At 41.6% G+C, this 17882-nt stretch overlaps 1 protein-coding gene across 1 annotated transcript; it reads right to left on the bottom strand.

Moving 5' to 3' along the window:
• Positions 1 to 654: 654 nt before the first annotated feature.
• Positions 655 to 14009, bottom strand: satb1a (SATB homeobox 1a). The gene is made up of 11 exons (XM_039605298.1): positions 13770 to 14009; positions 13024 to 13253; positions 12569 to 12745; positions 12354 to 12480; positions 11653 to 11776; positions 10512 to 10623; positions 8429 to 8961; positions 5489 to 5686; positions 4689 to 4844; positions 2723 to 2926; positions 655 to 1759 (listed from the first exon to the last, which is right to left on the bottom strand). The coding sequence occupies exons 2-11, from the start codon at positions 13238 to 13240 to the stop codon at positions 878 to 880; spliced, it is 2730 nt and encodes a 909-aa protein (XP_039461232.1). The 5' UTR covers positions 13241 to 13253; positions 13770 to 14009; the 3' UTR covers positions 655 to 877.
• Between the last annotated feature and the right edge of the window lie 3873 nt (positions 14010 to 17882).

A 17882-nucleotide genomic window follows, 5' to 3' on the forward strand; every position in this document is an offset into this window, starting at 1 on the left:
ATACAGTTTATATATAAAGAACATTGACACTGGCTTTTTTTTTTTTTTTTTACAAATTTAATGTCAACATCAGCATCTGTCCCCAGAAAATAACTGCTTCCAAATGATTATACTTGAAGTTTATAAGATGACATATCGTTTAATGTCATCATGTGGCTAGTAACATACTATGGGTGTTACATGAATCCAGTCCTTTCCCAATAAGCATTTAATTTAAAACGACAACAGGTAACTTGTTATTTAATAAGAGCGAAACATGAACAGTGAAATTCATGAGGTAAAGAGTAAACGACTCAGACAAAAGCCAAACCACAAAGCACTGTTGAGCACAGTTAAAACAAAAATGGTGAAGATACACCTAAAAAAACCAAAGAACAACATGATTGGCAGTGCCACTCTCTTCAAGGCATTTCTGGTATGGCCGTTTTTCAAAAATGTCAGTCAACCAACTACACTTACTCTTTTTAAATAGAGATATGTAATCTGAGGCTCATTGTATTGGTTCCCAGCACTCCACCCAGAAATATAACTATACATGGAAACTATGTACTAAAGTTCAGTCACAGTAAACTGTCTCAAGTGCATCAAGAATCCTCAAATCACAGTACAGCTTTCTATGTAATTACATAACTTAAGTCTCTGGTTATGAAAGCTGTGGTATACACAGTATTTTATTAGTCTTTCCACAGTGTGTAACAATGCAAGCCTATAAACACGTAAATACCAACACACTGTGACTCTGGGCTGGAGCAATACTTTAAGTGAGAAGCATTTGCACCAAAGTTGCTATGTTTCAGAGAGGAGGAGCACCTGGTCCTGGGTCTAAATGGTAAGTATGGCTTGTCCGAGCTGCTGTATGTTACCGGATGTATGCGGGTTAAATGTAGCTCTCCTGCTCTTCCTTCATAGGGGGAATAGTTTGAGTGCCAACATCTGATTCTTTTAATACAGTTATCTCACTTGTTTCATTTCTTCCTGTTAGGTTCTCCTCCTTTTGTTCTGTTTCAGTTTTTCCACCTTCTTCCAGTTCCTGTGCAGTCACATTCGCCTGCAAGATGTTTGGGTCTGTGCAGCAATGCTTGTGGTCCGAACTGTGTTTTGGGCTGTAGTCTTGACTTTGTCCTTGGTCCTGGCTATTGAAGAAGTTGCGAATTATATGTTTAGGTAAGCCCAGCTGGGCAGACAAGGTGTGGACCGCTTCCTCGTCTGGGTTGAGGCCCACGTCCTTGATGAAACTTTGCAGGATACCGAGGGCATCTCTGGACACATTTAACCCCTGACATTGGACCTCCTTGTAACTTTCTACCTCATTATCTGTCTCTGAACAAACCCCAGCCCTACACTGTTCCTCATTCTTCATGTTGGGCCACTTCACAGACAGCTTCTCCTTAACTTTTCCTTTTTTGCCATCTCCTGTGATGTCATCTATGCCTTCCTTCCCTATATTTCCATCCCATACCTGTTCGCTGTTTTCTGCACCTCTTTCCCTCATGGTTCCAGCACAACCCCAGTCCCCACCCAGACTGTCCCTGTTTTCTCTTCCACCCTCAACCCATTCTTTACTGTCCCCTCTCTCACCATTGCTGCTGCCTCTGCCTTGCAAACGTACTCTCAAGTGCTGCCAGGCACCACCAGCATCAGACTCGGCTGGCGATGCAGCGCAGGGTTGTGTCGGGGAAAGGTGAGGTCCTGCCTCGGGCTGAAGGGGTTGATGGGGTTGTAGATGGTGTTGCTGTGGCATCAAAGAGCTGCGTTGGTACTGATGAGAGAAATTAGAAGTGATTAGAGCAAAAAGGTTGGTATTTTAATTTTGTCAGCAGAAGCTCATTTCTAGTTTTGAGTGTGAGCAGTACTATGTTTGACTTTAAATAGTTGTGAATGAAATAAAGTGAAGTCAACAGAGACTGTTTCACTCAAGAAATGTCACCTTTTATGTTAAAATGAAACTACTACTTAACATGCAAACTCATCCATTGTGTTTTGTTTTTCTGTTTTTTTACCATATCTAATTGAATCTGCAAAGTTTAGACACCGATTTGCTGCTATATGAGCAAAGGCACAGGACACGATGATCTGGGCTGGTGTGAAATCAAGAGTAGTGAAGATCGTTTGATCTTAATCTCCTTAGTGTTCACATGTGAGGTGATCTGCAGTGCAGCCACCCAGAACTGATGTCTGCAAACGCACATCAGGATCTGAATTTGCTCACGTGGTGTTGACTTTTCTTGTCAACACTACATGGGCAACGATGCAATGATATGCTAGGCAGTGGGCTGTATGTTCACAAACAGAAGGGTATGCAACCATTTTTTTACACGTTATCTTTGAGTTTGTGCTATAATCAAGCCATCAATCCATGCACAAGCAATGGAAGGGAAAGAAAAATAACTAATCAGCCTCACGGATCATTGCTTAATGTGGTAATCATCTTTTTTTTCTGACATCTCTGGCATTTAGCTGTCATTACTCTGCTGCTTTTCCATTGCACGCCCTAGAGATCTATTGGCATTCAATGTGATGTGACTTTCAGATTTCTGATAACTTTTTATCCATAACTTTTTTAAATTACAAAATTAAAGTCAGTACACCTTAGCCTCAAGTGTTTTCTGCCATGTATATAGGTGTTTAAAACTCTAATACATAATAGTTTTCTTCTCAAGCAAGATCTACTGAAGTCAGAGTGTCTGTTGATAATAATGTTTGTCACTTTTGGAAGTCTTACCAATGTATTGTCATTGCTGAGCAGGGTGAACCTGTCAATGCAGTGCTGCTGTGCAGTCATGTTGCTGCTCTCCTGTTCATAGATGGCATCTCGTTCATTCTGGGACAGGCTGAGGAACCGGCGGATCATGCACAGATTCTCCCACAGCGTCCGGTTCTCTGGACTGGGTTCCTCCTTCCAACGCAGCAGCTCGCACAACCATCCCTACAGGAAATACGTGCATATGCACAAGGTGGCTACAGTTGCTTAACAACTCTTAAAATATCTTAAAAGCACATTTACTAATAAAGGGCAAGGGAATAAACAGCCTTAAATTCAGTTAGGATTGGTTTAAATGTGTTTAGTCATGTCACTGGAAAAATTTTCAGCACACAGTGCTGCTGTTTTCTCCCCAACGACACATTTAGATCACACAACGTGACCATATCAATATGACAACGCTGTCTTGTTTGACAAACCCTTTCAGGCTGTTTATGTCTATTTTAAAATGCTTACAGTACAGTAACAGCAGACTGATAAGATAAAAAAGGTAATTTAAAGTTTGCAGCATATGACTAAACTGACATATTAAAAAAGAGGCTAAGCTGGGGTTCAGTTTAAGCCTTGTAGACTGCCTGGCTTGCCAATGGAGGAAATGCTGAAGATGATGGTAATGAAGGACTTGTTAGCTAGCTAGCAGAAATTTGAAGATGCATGTTTAGCGATAGCATTTACAGCCTTACATTTAATTTGCTTATGTATGTTGGCACCCTACATACAGTGAAAGGGATTGACCAAAGGAAAAAAATGAATTCACAATAACTTTCTCTATACATTGACTCCAAACTGGTTCAGTGCGCTCTCAATATACATACAAAATAAAATAAAAAATTAGGATCTCCCAGATAATCTGAAGATTATAGCAAGATTTTCTTATCAGCATGAATTGTTTGTGCATCACGAAGGAAGAAACTTGTGAGTGACAGATTGAGGAACGTAAAGCCAAGCTAGTTTCAGATTCATGAACTGAGGATGATTATGTTTGCAAGCAAGCTGATATGCTCACACGCGTGCGCGTGCGCGCGCGCACACACACACACACACACACACACCTGGCTGTAACCCAACTCTAGCACACAATGCCATCCAGATGCACAGTGCAGATAGAACAGGGAGATGCTGCATGGCTCTGCCTGCCAAACAACCGGGTAATACGGGGGGTGGGGTGGGGGATAAAAGATAGAGAGAGTGTGAGAGAATAAAGGGAAAAAGGGGTGGGGGTTAAAAGAAAGTAAGGTAAAAAAAAAATGGAGGCCAGTGAAGAGACTGAAAAAGAACCTCAGGGGTTTTGGACCACCTGGCTGTACTGGCATGACCGCTGAATGACCTCCAAACATCTTGATGATGAGTAGAAAGAAGAGGGAGTTATACGGGAGAAGAAAGAAAGAAAGAAAAGAAAAAAGAAAGAAAGCAAGAAAGAAGCTAAAAATTGGAGATGTGCTCGAGAGGAAGAGAAAATGAGACAGCTAAAATCCCCCCATTCCATGAAGGGAAATTATCCTCAAAACAAAAGGCAATAACAAGCTTATGGGGCCGCCATAAAAATGAGAACAATAAACACTCAAATCGTGCTTGTGTGTGTGTATTTGTATTAGTGCTGCTGTGTCCCTGTGCGCGCGATCACGTTTTACTTGCATGTGCTCTTACTGTATGTTTGTGTGCACAAGTGAGTGGTGTGTATGTGTGTATGGTGACTATTAAAGCGATAATTTAGGACACAATAGCAGTCTGATGCACTGATGATAGTCCTCTGCAGAGTACAGCTGCTGGTTGATTATCTGGGCTTTCCTCCACACACGGTATCCATCGCTGCTTTAACTGAGGCGATGGAGTCATAAATGAATGCTAAAATTGAGCATTTCATCAAGCGATAGAAACGATTGGGTGGTTTGTATGCTCAGATTTAAACTAACAAGAAGCAAAGTACCTGGCTCTTGGAGGCGGCAACCTTTGCAAACAGCGCCTGAGATACTTTGGCTCTCTTCATCTCATGCTGGATCTCCTCATAGATAGAGGTGCTGACATTGAGAACGCAGCTGTCTGTCCGCAGTCCTCTGTCTGCTGTAACTGGGGACAGTCTTGACTAAAAAGAGGCAAACACGAAGGGAAAACTGGGTTTAAATACAGGCTATGCAAAGTAATGGGCAATAGGAGGACTCTGAAACAGATAACAGGCAAAGGCTTTTATAGTTTTTTTGTAAAAGTAATGCCAATGATGGATCATGTCCTTTATGTATCCTTAGGGATGCCTATATTAAAATCAACAGAACAATGTAAAAGATTTTGCAAAGAAGAAGTCAACACAGAGGTTACACAACATTACAACTTAATTAACAGCTCAGTCCAGAGTGCTGATACAATAATACTATATGGTTATGTCTGCAACCAAGCTGTCTTGATCCTGTGCACATATTCACACACTACTAGTTCACATGTTTACTTGTTCAGCTGCTGATTGGCTATTTGGGGCAAAGGTTATGGGTCACCTGCTATAGTTTCCATTACAGAATTCTCTTATAGATTTATATTCATGATTCTCTTGTAATGCTATGTGTGTCAGTATATCAAGACTTTTTATTTGAAAATGCTCCACTTTGAGAGCTAACACAGGCATAGTTCAGCCAAGTGACAGAACTCACACTTGAATATTTCAGTGCTGTTTTATGAACAACTTTAACCTTTCACAGCTGGTTTACAAGACTTTTGTTTTGTTTTCTGCTGGCTGACCTGTGAGGACCTCGGTGGCGTGTTGTTGCAGCTGGGTGTGAATCCAGTCAGACTTCTCTCCTTTTCCTCTTGGTATATGCGCTCCCTCTCAGCCTCTGGGAGCTGCAGGAAGCTGTGCATTGCCCGCAGGTTGACCAGCAGAGACTGGGAGGCATGTTTCGGGTCCTCCTCCTTTCGCAGGATCTCAGAAAGTAGGCCCTGATGAACACACAGAAAAATCCGCATAAGTTGATACTTACGATGTACTTTTTTCCTTCTTCTATAAGCTGCTCCCTTTAGGGGTCACCACAGCAGACCATCTTCATCTCACCCTATCCTTAGTATCCTCTTCTGTCACACCAACCTTGTGAATGTCCTCTCCTCAGAGGACTTCTTCTTTTCCTCCTGCCTGGAAGTTCAGTATTCAACATCCTTTGTCTGTTATATCCTCTATCCCATCTCTGCACATGTCCAAACCATCTCAGCCTTTCCTCTCTAACTTTGTCTTCAAACTGCTCAACCAGAGCTGTCCCTGTGATGTACTAATTTCTAACCCTATCCAGTCTGGTCACTCCCAATGGAAATCTTAACATCTTCATCATCTTCTGCCACCTCCAGCTCAGCCTCCTGTCTTTTTGCTAGTCTCCAAACCATACATCACAGCAGGTCTCATGACTATCTAGTAAACCTTCCTTTTCACTCTTGCTGCTATCCTTCTGTCACAACCCTGACACTCATCTCCACCAGATCCACCCTGCCTACACTTCTTCTCACTTTTTTTTTTTTTGCGCTGTCCGTTGCTTTGGATTGTTGACCCCAAGTATTTAAACTCATCTACCTCTAAGTCTGCTCCTTGCATGTTCACCTTTCCACCTTTCTCCCTGTCATTCACTCACATACTCTCTCTTCCTTGAAAACTGGTCCCAGCACACTTCTTCTCCATTCTTGAGGCATCCTCTCATCCAAGATTATGTTAAACAATCTAGTCAAAAAGTCCACTGCCCTCTCTACCGCACAGGATTGCCATCTGGAGCATCCTTTCCCCTTTCTCTTCATAGCTGCCCTTACTTCCTTCGCTTTCTTCACTCCATCCATCCTTGTTTCTCTCTTGTTTCCTTCCTTCACCACCTCCTCAAAATACAGCTTCTGGCTTCTCAACACACTCTCTTCACTTGTTAGTACATGTCCTAGCAGCATATCCTTTCCAGGTCGATCTATATATATATAGTAATATATAACATACATGATGTTAGTGGTATAAAAATGGTTTAAGGGACACCAACTAACATTCAAAACTCACATAATTTAAAACAAGCAGCAACTTAAGATAATATCTCAACCTTCAAGTGAGAAATGGTCAGCGATGATCACCATATATGATAGAAAAAAGAAACAAGTCTTCACCAGTGCTGTGATGCTGACCTTTATTCTTCTGGAATTACTCTTGGATCATTTCTCATTCTTAACGGTAGATAGACATTTTCTGAAGAGGTTTATGTCAGAAGAACTACTGAGTTAAGATAACAATTCCTATTTAGCCATCAAATATGAGAGCAATACTGATAATCTCATCTAACTCCAAACTGCAACATTTCTTTGAAGCAGAGGAAAAGAAAGCATTCAGTTGTACAGAAGGATGACAGATATTGTAATTCTGCTTTAAAGCTATATGAACTCATAAACCTGAATTCTTTTCCTTCATGTTGAATGTTCAGCTTTCACAAACAAAATGATTCAGGTCAGGTATTAAAAGCTCCAGTCTCTCAGAAACCACAAATGGAAAAGGTCTCATGAAATATTATGTATTCTTTCACTGTCTTTATTTAAAAGATTTAAAGATGATAAATATAAAGTTTCTTGTGAAACTAAAGGAATTTAGCAATAGCCTCATATCCAACTCTGAATCCTATTCAGTGGCATCTTGACAAAACCTTGCAGTTTAGGGTTTCACAGTCAGCTTCTAGTCAGTGCTTAGCATGCTGCTCGCCTGTACATCTAGCATTATTCTGTCTGTATCTGTCTATACAGGGAAGCATTCAAGCACCACATGCAAATTTTAGGGCTTCCTTCCCTGAAAGGAAATCAGATTTCACACTGGCAGAGAAATGGCTTTAGAGGAAACAGCCTTCTTATTCAAATAATAGATCGTGGTTGGAGCTGCCCAGCAAACCCTGCCTTCTGAAGAGATGGAGGCTTGATGTGAGTCGTCAAATGACAAATGCTTCCCTCACTTTTAGATGACGTTTTGGCATCATGCCCAACTTGTATGGCTGGCACCAGAGCACCTTGGACTTGGCAACAGGGAAACATGGGGGTGGATAATAACTAACTCTGCTTATTGTGATGAAAATGATAATGAAGGTAATAATAATAATAACAACGGGCTTAGCCGGTCCTTTGAGCCCCATTTCTGTGGGCACACTAGTGAATATAAGATGATGGACACAGACAACAAAGCATTTTAGTGTTAGAGAGGAGGCGATAGTAGAGGGAGATATGGATACAAAACGAAGGAGACCAATGGACAAAGTAAGGGAGAGATTAAATATAGATGGATTGACCATGGGGGTTAGAGATTAAATGAATAGAAGGACTGCCAGAGTGAAAGGTGGTGAGATGGACAGCGAGATATAGAGGTAGAGAGGGAGGCAGCAGTTCTCTGAGGGGTTGTGATTAGTTGGCCCAGCTGCTGCTTCAGTGCTGGCACCGGCTTTGTGCCGCAGAGAGCTGGCACAAACACACACTCACATGCATACAAACACACATGCACAAGGGGGGAGGAGACACTACGGCAAAGGCCATGCCAGTGTGCCAACCATCTCACACTCACATATTCACAGAACACACTTAGCTATCACCGCAGCACCAGAGCACGAGCAACCTAATCACCACCAAAGAGTTGGAAACTGCCTTAAAATTCAATTTCAGCATCTTTTATTCTGCTCTCTCCTGCAACCATACCTGGGTCCTGTTAAATGCCACCCGGGCAAAGATGGCTTGGGAGATGCCTGCTCTCTTGAGCTCCTCCCTCACATTCTGGTAGATGTCTATCGGCACCTCTGATGGTCCGACAGAAGACGCAGCCGAGGTCTGGTTTTGCAGTCCGGCAGAAGAGCTTCCACCCGAGCCGCACTGCACTTGCTGCAGGGCTTGGGGATCAGGAGCTTTAGAGAAGACCTTGGCAGGAGCCCTCCCTACAGGGGGATGGTTCAGATACTGCTGTGGTGACGATGCCAAACCCTGGCCAGCTAGCATGCGACTAACAGCATACTGCTGGTTTAGAAACTGGGCCATCACCAGCTGCTGGTTGACCATTTGGGAGCTCAGAGGCTGGGTTACCAGCCCAGGAGGGCGCAGACCGAGGGGTGGGCGGTTGGATATGTTGGCAACTGCTCCACGAGGGAAAAGGAGAGTTGAGCTCTGCTCAGCTGGGGTACCAGTGGCTGGCTGGCTGAGGGTTATATGTGAGGACTGGTCAGAAAAGTTGTCAATCTCTGGTAAAGGACAAGGAAAGAAGAGACAGAACTATTTTTTACTCATTGTTCAAGTGGTAATACGTCTCCAAGTCACAGGATGATTTATATTGTGGCAGGAAAAAGTGGGTGAACCCAGGTTTTCTTCAATATTTGGTCACCAGGTCATATATGATCCCAAGTTTAAGTAAAGAAAAACACAATAAGCTTCTTCAGGTCATCAACCGGCATCTCTGTTAGGTTTAAGACTAAGTTTAGATAGGACCAGAAGATAGATTTTCTTTATTTGAAGCCATTTTGTAGCTAGTTAAGCATCTTGATGTATCATAATATTGCCTCCACTGTATTCCACCCATGGGATCATGGTTTCACTTTGGAATACAGTCCACTTTTATTGCCCTAAGTAGTGGTTTGTGTTCTCCATAAACAATTCATTGATTAACTGTCTCTCTGGGTTCTGGTTCTTTTATTGTTGTGCAGTTTGTATTTTACTGTTTGTCATACTGGTAAAACCTCATCCTGAATAAAAAAGCCAGTTCTGGGAACTTTGGCAAGTTTGGCAGGTGCGTAAGCCTGTCCCTTTATGGTTACATCACAATCATGTACAATACAGTCATGAAACTTTGCAGCTGTGTAGCTGACACCAACATGCTGGCCCCAGATGGTAGATGGGTGTTGTCCGGGAACTGATATGATTCCTGTTCAAGATCATCTTTAATTTATAAGTTAAGTTGTTCTAAAACGTACTCCATTCATATTAGATTAGACTCCATGTTTACTGAGTCCTGGCTTTAAATAGCATTTGTGGTCATCAGCAAAGATATTCAGAGACTTTTTCTAATCTGTATTGTACATGTTTAGTAGTTGCGACAGGTGGTTTGTGCGGTTGGCACAAACTGGTCTTGGAGACACCTACAGTGGTGGGAAACTTCTACTTTATTAAGTACTAATCTAATAGCATGCAATTTCATACAACACATCTATCATAAAGTTTGCTTTTATGCAATATTTTCTGTTTTTGTTGACATCGTTGAACAGTTAATGATTCTTAAGCTAAGATAAGCTAAGATACGGTAATAATTCGGCTGTATGTGTAATATTGAGGTAATTGGCAGTGGTATACTGTACTGAATTATAATTAAGGGGCACTTTTAAATTGCATGTTTTGATGGATGTCTGCGAACTTTTGTCACTACAGTAATGTCACAAATTGCAAAGTGCACCGAACTTTGTTTGTGTGTAACCAAGATCAAAGGTTTACTTTGAAGAATACAACTATTTTTGTATAAGTTGATAAAAATTGTATCTGTCCGTAGTTATAACTTATTCAAAGATTTGGCTATATCTAAAAACAAATTCATACGGCTTATTTTAAAGGGTTCAACAGCTTTTTCCTGCTACTGCACTGTAAAATTTCCCGATAAAATGAAAATGGTGAAGCGTTCATTTTTTTAATTCAAGCTGCTAAAAGCGTATGACACCTAGTTAGTAGGATAAAGGTCACATAATCAGTATCTAGAATGTATCAGACATGCTGTAAAACTTCACAGGTGTGTTTTGAGTTCTCTCACCCTTGAAGCATTTGGACTTCTTGAAGTGCTTGTACCATCGGCCAAACTCATGACACTTGGCAGCTGAGACATTTGCATAGTAAGTGCTATTTACAATAGACGATATCATACTCTGAAACAGAGGGGAAAAGACAATAGAAATTCATTACATTTTCTGAGCTCCTGCTATGGGCGGCTTGGGTGTCTCAGCTGTTCACACATCTGATATTAATGAACTCAGATCTGTGTTATTAAAAAGACCCCCAGGTAAATAGGATAATAAAGACAGATGAGAGTGTCAGTGTGTGAGCTGTGTGGGTATGCATGCATCCATGCATACATGCGTGTGTGAGTGTGCAGTTAAACAAAACACTACAGGTCATCAGAGACTATGCCTCTGTCTCTCATTCACTCACTCTTACACACACACACACACACACACACACGCGCGGTTTGTCCCTGAAGACTATCCTGTGCAATCTTTACATCTTATTACACCTTTCATCTTCTCATATTTATTTTAATCTGCTTCCCGCAAACAAGAGAGGGGGGTTAAGGTAGTGATAGGAGAGGAAGAGAGATGGGGGAGGAAGGATTTGCTTGTATCAGATTTTAACACGGCAGAGAAGAGAGGGATCTGAGGTAGAGAGAAAACGGTGAACAGTTATCCTCTATCAGACTGTAGATGTCCTACGCCTCGGGCAAAATAATAGATCGACCAGGTTGATAATTATGAATATTCATAAAAAGGCCTTCCCCAAACACTGCGTGATTAATGACAATTATTTCTGCAGTTGTGTCTGTATTTGCTTAATTAAACACATAAGAATTGAAGATATTACATTTAGATTATTGCTGAATCAGTCCAGAGTGCAGAAAAGGCTAAACAGCAAAGGACTGACAATCAACAGGATCAAGATAGGCAGCAAGCAGGCAGTATGGCTTTTAAGGAGATAACCATCTCTCTTTATCTGTTTCTCCCTCCTGTGCTCTGCCCCCACACCTTATCTATCTCTGCATCTGGACTTCCTGTCTAACTACTGGACCCTTTGCTTACTCTTTGCCACGTGTCAAAGAGGGCACGGAAGATTAAATTGCATGCATGTTAAATGCTCATTTTGAATTTCAGTCCAGTTTAGATTATTATCTCTCGTTTGTATACCTGGGACAGTGGGCACTCCTTGGCCAGTGAGCTCTGGTTCATGTCCTTGAGGAGCTCTTTCAGGGCATTTCTCACCGTCGAGTGACTCCACTGCTCGGCTGGCAAGTCCTCCAATTTAGGACAGCTACACAAAGGTCAAAGAAAAAAATGAACTAGATGATTTTAGTATATTACAGTTTAAAGGAGTATTCAAGCTCAGTAGTGTTTCACTTTCACAAGTGATGTATGATGCATGATGTAACTTAGTGGCATATTTCATTAGACTCTCTCAACATGGTTATTTACTGAAAAAGCTCCGGTCAGAGCCGGAGAAGCTCAGTAGTATCCCTTCAAGAAGACAACAACATGGATTGTTGTCTAAATGCTGAACCACATGTACTGTCTAATGCAATAAAGAAATCACAAGCACACTTAAGATCAAGAAGCTTCAGATAACAATAATGATATCAGGTCCTTCTTTATTTGCAGTACACTGTTTTCATAGAAGATATTTTAAAAAAATAACAGTAGGAAAATTACATTTGGTGTCAAAGTGCTGGTATTGCACATGCTGACTCAGTGTCATTACTAAAATCTGTGATTTAACCACTGTAAACTTCATCTGAATGTACATTTGTGCAGCAATGTATACCTCACACAAACAGGACAAAGATATGACCCTGAAGGCAAACATACTGATAGAAGTGCTGTCTGCTCTCTACCTGTGCAGCTGGATTTTAAGTGTGATGACGTGGTGAACATCCTGCAGCATGTCTGCCACTGTTGCATCTGGAGCGTCGGTTACGTAGGACAGAGGCACCGGGTTCCACCTACCCACCTGGATCAGACCTGAACACATGCACATACATAGGTGAAAATAAGGAAGGTTTAGTGTTTAAGTGGCGCTTTCTTTGCACTGCAAGTGGGTTTTTTTTACCTTTTGCCTGTGCTGCAGAGCTGTGTGAATATCCCAGTGTCAGCAGGGCCATCTCTATCAGCTGGTTAAACAGCAGATCTCTCTTAACCAACACAAACTCAGCATGCTCTTCTCTCCTCTCTCCTTCCAAAGGGCTTTCCGTGTGCTCCACCACACAGAACACCGGCAGCAGGCTCCCTGCGGTGACAGACACGCATGATGCCATACACCAAACCATTTGGGTAATTAGAAGTAATTCATCAACTTATACAAAGTAAGTTTTTTTAAACTGATATATTTCTATACATGCATTTACATCAGAACTAGCTGAAATTAAAAAACACATTTATGGTTATGAGATAAGCTCAGTTAATTTGATAACACAGCTGAGCCATAATCTCAGAAGATCCGTGTAAAACTAAAAAAAATACATATATAGGTTCAAACACTAGGTTTCATCTTTTCACCCCATGTACCTCTGCTGTGCCAGCTCTTTCCCTGTGACCTCGCTGTGGTGGGTTTCTGTGCCATGCAGGGGTTTTTGGCCACAGGACTACCCTGTCTGCTCCTCTCCTGGGTCGAGGGTCCCCCCTCGTGTTGCTCCACTCGAGCCAGCTTAGCAGGAGGAGGGCGAGGGTCTACAGCAAGATCACAGCCCTCAGCTTTCTTGATTCCATTACACAAGGGATCCATCTGTGGTCTTACACTAATACAGAGATAAGGACGCTTAAACATCAAATACTACACAAGGTAAGCTAATAAAAGTCACTTATACCAGTTCTCCTTAAACTTTTATTGACAAACTTTTTTTTCTATATGTACTCATAGACACCAATTAAATAACTGCAAACTGCTCTAACATTCGCATACATAGTGAACGTCAAGAGAATGTGAGCTGGAAACTGCCACATAAAGTAGCCATAATAATATAGCCTATATTTAAAAAAAAACACACACACACACACACACGTGCACGCAAGGGTTTAAATATCCGTCTCAGCATCGGGGATGACCTTCACCCAGATGCCTCTTTGAGTCTAACCACTGAAATCCCTTATAACAAAAAAGATGCAGTGAATGCTACAGCGCAGTTTCCCCACAATAAACTGCCGTCGCCTCCCGGTGCGCCGCTTGTAAGCGCTGCTGATTCGCTTCAATTTTAGCAGCTAAACAAACAGTCCGACGTCTGATTCTGCTGAAGTTTGACTGAGGCGAAACCAACCTGTTTCAGTCTGCACAACGTGCATGCCCGACCCGCTATCGTACATCAGCAGCCCATTCCCGCAGACGGCGTCTGTATCCATATGGTTCTCCCCGCTTCCATAGATCTCTAGTTGGAGAACAGATCCGCTTCTCCCGGGTGTATGTCCCGCGACACGCTCCTGTGCGTCCTATTACTCACAATAACCGTTTACCATCTGAATTGTCTCGTTTTCCCCCTTGAGTCAGTAGTAACTATCTCGATCGATCCTCCCTTGTTCCCCGACAGCGCTTTGCTTTCCGATTAAACTGGCCTCAGCAAGTTGTGAGCGACCTCCCAGCCAGAGCACCGGCGCACGCTGCTTCTGTGGATCAAGCTCCACAAAGAACAATGTACGGCGTGGAGCTCCTGGAGTATATTTCCTGTCATATATTAGACCACTGACTCCGGGAGAGCAGTTGTTGGTTACACTTCAAAGCGCTGTGCGCACGAGGAGAGAGAGACAGACAGCGAGAGAGAGAGAGAGAGAGAGAGGGTGAGAGAAAGAGAGAGAGGTGGGGAGGGGGAGACCTCCCTACACAGTCTCTAAAATCCACGGACCCAGCTGCATTAACATATGGTGTAATAATGAATTCACTAGCGCGCTCCGTAAATGTATTAAATGTGACAATTGCGCATAAATCTATTTATTATGTTCTGCCGCATGCTGTGCACGCACTTATTATTGTCTTTAGGGTATTGGAGCTCTCCATGGTAACAAAGTGGAGCAGGGCAAGGTGGAACTGGCTGACTGATATTAACTTTTGAACGCTGATGTTGTCACAAGATTATCTAAGGCTCATTTTTAATATGCAGAAGATCACTTTTTTTCTACTACAGGAAGAGCAGGAATGAGCTCTATACTAAATTTACAGTAGTGTAGGATGTTTATACTACAGCTCATATTATATATGTAAAGGTTATATTAAGCCAAAGTATACAGTAGTTGGTATATTGCTGTACACTCAGAATGGCTGTTTCACTGTTTTTAATGAGTAAATTTTACTTTAAAGTGCTTCAAAGGGCTTCACTTCTTCAGCTACCTCGAAGTGTTGATATGGCTGCATGAGTTATCATTGGAACCAACTTGTCTTCTGCCCTGTTTGCATCATCCTTAAGCTGCAGCCGAGTGTAAGCAGACCTCCCCCATGCGGTCCACTGCAGAGGAGGTGCACTCCATCTCGGAAGCTGAGATCCTCAGACAGTGCTTGAAATCTCTGTGAGGGTATCACAAAGCAGCGGGCGAAGTGTGTGCTCCGTGCGTGCACGAGAGGGAGACAGAAAGAGATGAAGAGTCAGAGATCACTCGTGCTGGCAGACAGTCTGTTTTCCACCGGTTCATTATAGGGTGGATGGTGTGCAGTGGAAGTGTATGTTTGGGGAGCGGGAGGGTGCTCTACTACTTTTTGACTAATTAAACAAAGTGAATTAGCTATCTCCCCAGCCAGAACGAGTCATGGCTGGTTACACATCATTCATCGTGACTAATTCACAGAGAGAGATGTCACTCAGCTGGGCGGAAACGTGTGTGTGCGTATATATGTGTGTGTTTGCAGCATTCCACTTGCACCTCTGGGTATTTTGCTAAGTAAGGTTCGCAGCAGGGTGTCATCGACTACTTTGTATGTGCACGTGCCTTTAAGTTTTTATATGTTCAGATTTCTTCCCCTCTGTTATCCTCTGCTCTACTATTTCATCACTGGCCTGATACGTCATCAATGAGGCTGCCGTGCTAAATGATAATTAAGACCATTACACGCTCACAGAGCGTGCTAGCAGTGCACCGCACAGCTCCCTCAATCGGAGCCTCATCTCAGGGGACACCCTGCTGCTCACACAGTCGCGTATCTCCCCAAATTAGGTTAGATTTTCACGCCACCTCATTCGCCATAGATGTGATGTGGTTATTATAACCTCATGATGTGGTTAGTGAGGTGGCTGCCGTTACATGGGTGGAGGCAACACGTCAGGGTGTTAAAGGGGAAATGGATTACCGGCACAAAGTATTGCACAGTTTTGTTTCGCCTGCTCCCTGATATTAAAGCAGACCTATTACGCTTCACATTTTTATTCCGGTACTCCACTAGAGTAGCTTTGTGTGATTCACAGTTCGAAATAATACTCGTTAGTCTTGTACTGCCACTTGGTGCTGTCTGAAAGAAGCAATTTTAGCTCCTTTCCCTTTAAGGTCATGCTTATTTTGAGCCAGCTTTCTTCTAATTGGCTGCCCTTTTTAAACGGGAGGTTTGGTAGGTGGGGCTCCAATACTCACGGCCAGAGCTATGTGACTGACATTTCCAAAATATTCACTCTCAGTGACGTCATGCAGACCTAGGATTACAAATACGGACTGAAGCAAGGCATTTAGAACAGCCTGAAGGCTGAGCTTCTAGCTCATAGGGATTACTTGCGCATACAGTGACCTCAATTTTAGCTCAGATGTTCTGGGTCATACAGAAAGAAAAGCAGTCCTGTTGCTCTCTAAGCAACCATCCTACCTGTGTATTACAGCGTCCTGTTGTTTTACTTCATCCAGGTTTATTACATGATTACATAACATAAACATTATGTGATTACATCTACATAAATGTAAATAGGTCCTTAATCATTTAGAGAAAAGTCTTCATTATCTTAGCATAGATGAAATCTCTTGTGCTTATCAAAGAAACAATAAATTGGGGGAGTTGCATGTCCAGAATTCCAGAATATAATCCCCCCCAAAAAGCTTTCTTCATGTGCTTGCTCTAAAGAATTAAGGGAAATTGCCAAAAGGCTACGAACTTCTGTGGGGTGTACTGCTCTTTTCACAAAACATCACATCTCTGAAAACATCTGAAAACTTTTGCAAATAGACTCTATGTGGAAAATTCGACAACATATTTGAACATTAATTAATTCATTATTTATTTATTTCCAACATCAATTAATTAGTGAAAGATTTAAGAAATTAATTATTTTCTATTTTAATCCATTAATGACAGGTTTATTTATTTATTTTTCCAAATTTGATTAATTAATGACATATTTAATTATTTATTCATTTCCATTTTTAATTAGTTCATGCCACATTCAATTAATTAATTAATTAATTCAAAGTTCACTGAATTAATAACACAATTAATTCATTATTTATTTCCAATTTTAATTAGTTCCTGACACATTTAATGAATTATTAAAAGATGTCACTCTTGGTTCTCTATATTTCTGGGCATAATTTGATTCGGGGCCCCGCCCCCAGCTAAACTCATCACCAACAACCTACTTCAGTGCCACCATTATTAACTATATGTTGTCCATGCTTGATCAGTATGCATCTAATAAACCATTATCGTGTTTTTCTAGTGTGCTGGAAAGAAATAAAATAAACGAGCAGACAGTGCCCTTTTAAAACAAGTCAGTTGTTTTTTTTTTAATTGTGTAAAAGGGCACAACAAAAGTTTATAATGACCTAAATTTAATTTTTCGTTTTTACATGACGAATCCCACATGACAAAGGTAAAAACAGACAATATTAACTAAATTAAACAGAAACTAACTAAAAAGAGAGCTAGCACTAGATTATTAACTTTAATGCCTGTGGTTTCCATGCAGCATCATCTAAGCTCACTACAACTTGACTGAACCAAAAGCTCTTGTTTAGCTAATGTCACTGTTAGCCAGTCTTAATGATTAACTGCTTATATGTGATTATTCACAGAAACATACGTTTATCTTCCTTTTTTTCCTTTCTCTGATTTATTTCTTTTCTTTTTAGCCCCAGGGGGATAAATCATTTTTTGAGACTTACTCGGATACCAATTTTCTTGTAAATACTTACACTGTGCATGAGCATGACCCTGGCTCTGACAGTAAAAATGATTATAGCAGTAGCATGAACTTGTACTACTGATATGTCACATGCACAAGAAATATGTTTAATCAAACTGTCTTTTGTGACGCTTCAAGCGCTCTTGGGGGCCTCCTGTTCGTGTGGGTGCCCCAGGCACATCTTGCTGACAGACAATTCCTACAGTTCCTATCTTTGTCTTTAAAAAGACTAAGGTTTTAAGATGTGGAACAAAAAAAGAAAAAGGTGCTGAGGAGGAGGGGGGAGTG

This window comes from Oreochromis aureus, linkage group 22 (assembly GCF_013358895.1).
Source record: "Oreochromis aureus strain Israel breed Guangdong linkage group 22, ZZ_aureus, whole genome shotgun sequence".
In the NCBI taxonomy this organism is placed as follows: Eukaryota; Metazoa; Chordata; class Actinopteri; order Cichliformes; family Cichlidae; genus Oreochromis; species Oreochromis aureus.

Bases quoted from the DNA above. Each gene is read 5' to 3' on its own strand.
- satb1a (XM_039605298.1), bottom strand. From the start codon at position 13,240: ATGGATCCCTTGTGTAATGGAATCAAGAAAGCTGAGGGCTGTGATCTT. The intron at 12,481-12,568 runs GTAAAAAAAACC...GCATGTGTTCAG, and splicing joins CTCTGCAGCACAGGCAAAAG to GTCTGATCCAGGTGGGTAGG. The intron at 1,760-2,722 runs GTAAGACTTCCA...TTCTCTCATCAG, and splicing joins TCAGCAATGACAATACATTG to TACCAACGCAGCTCTTTGAT.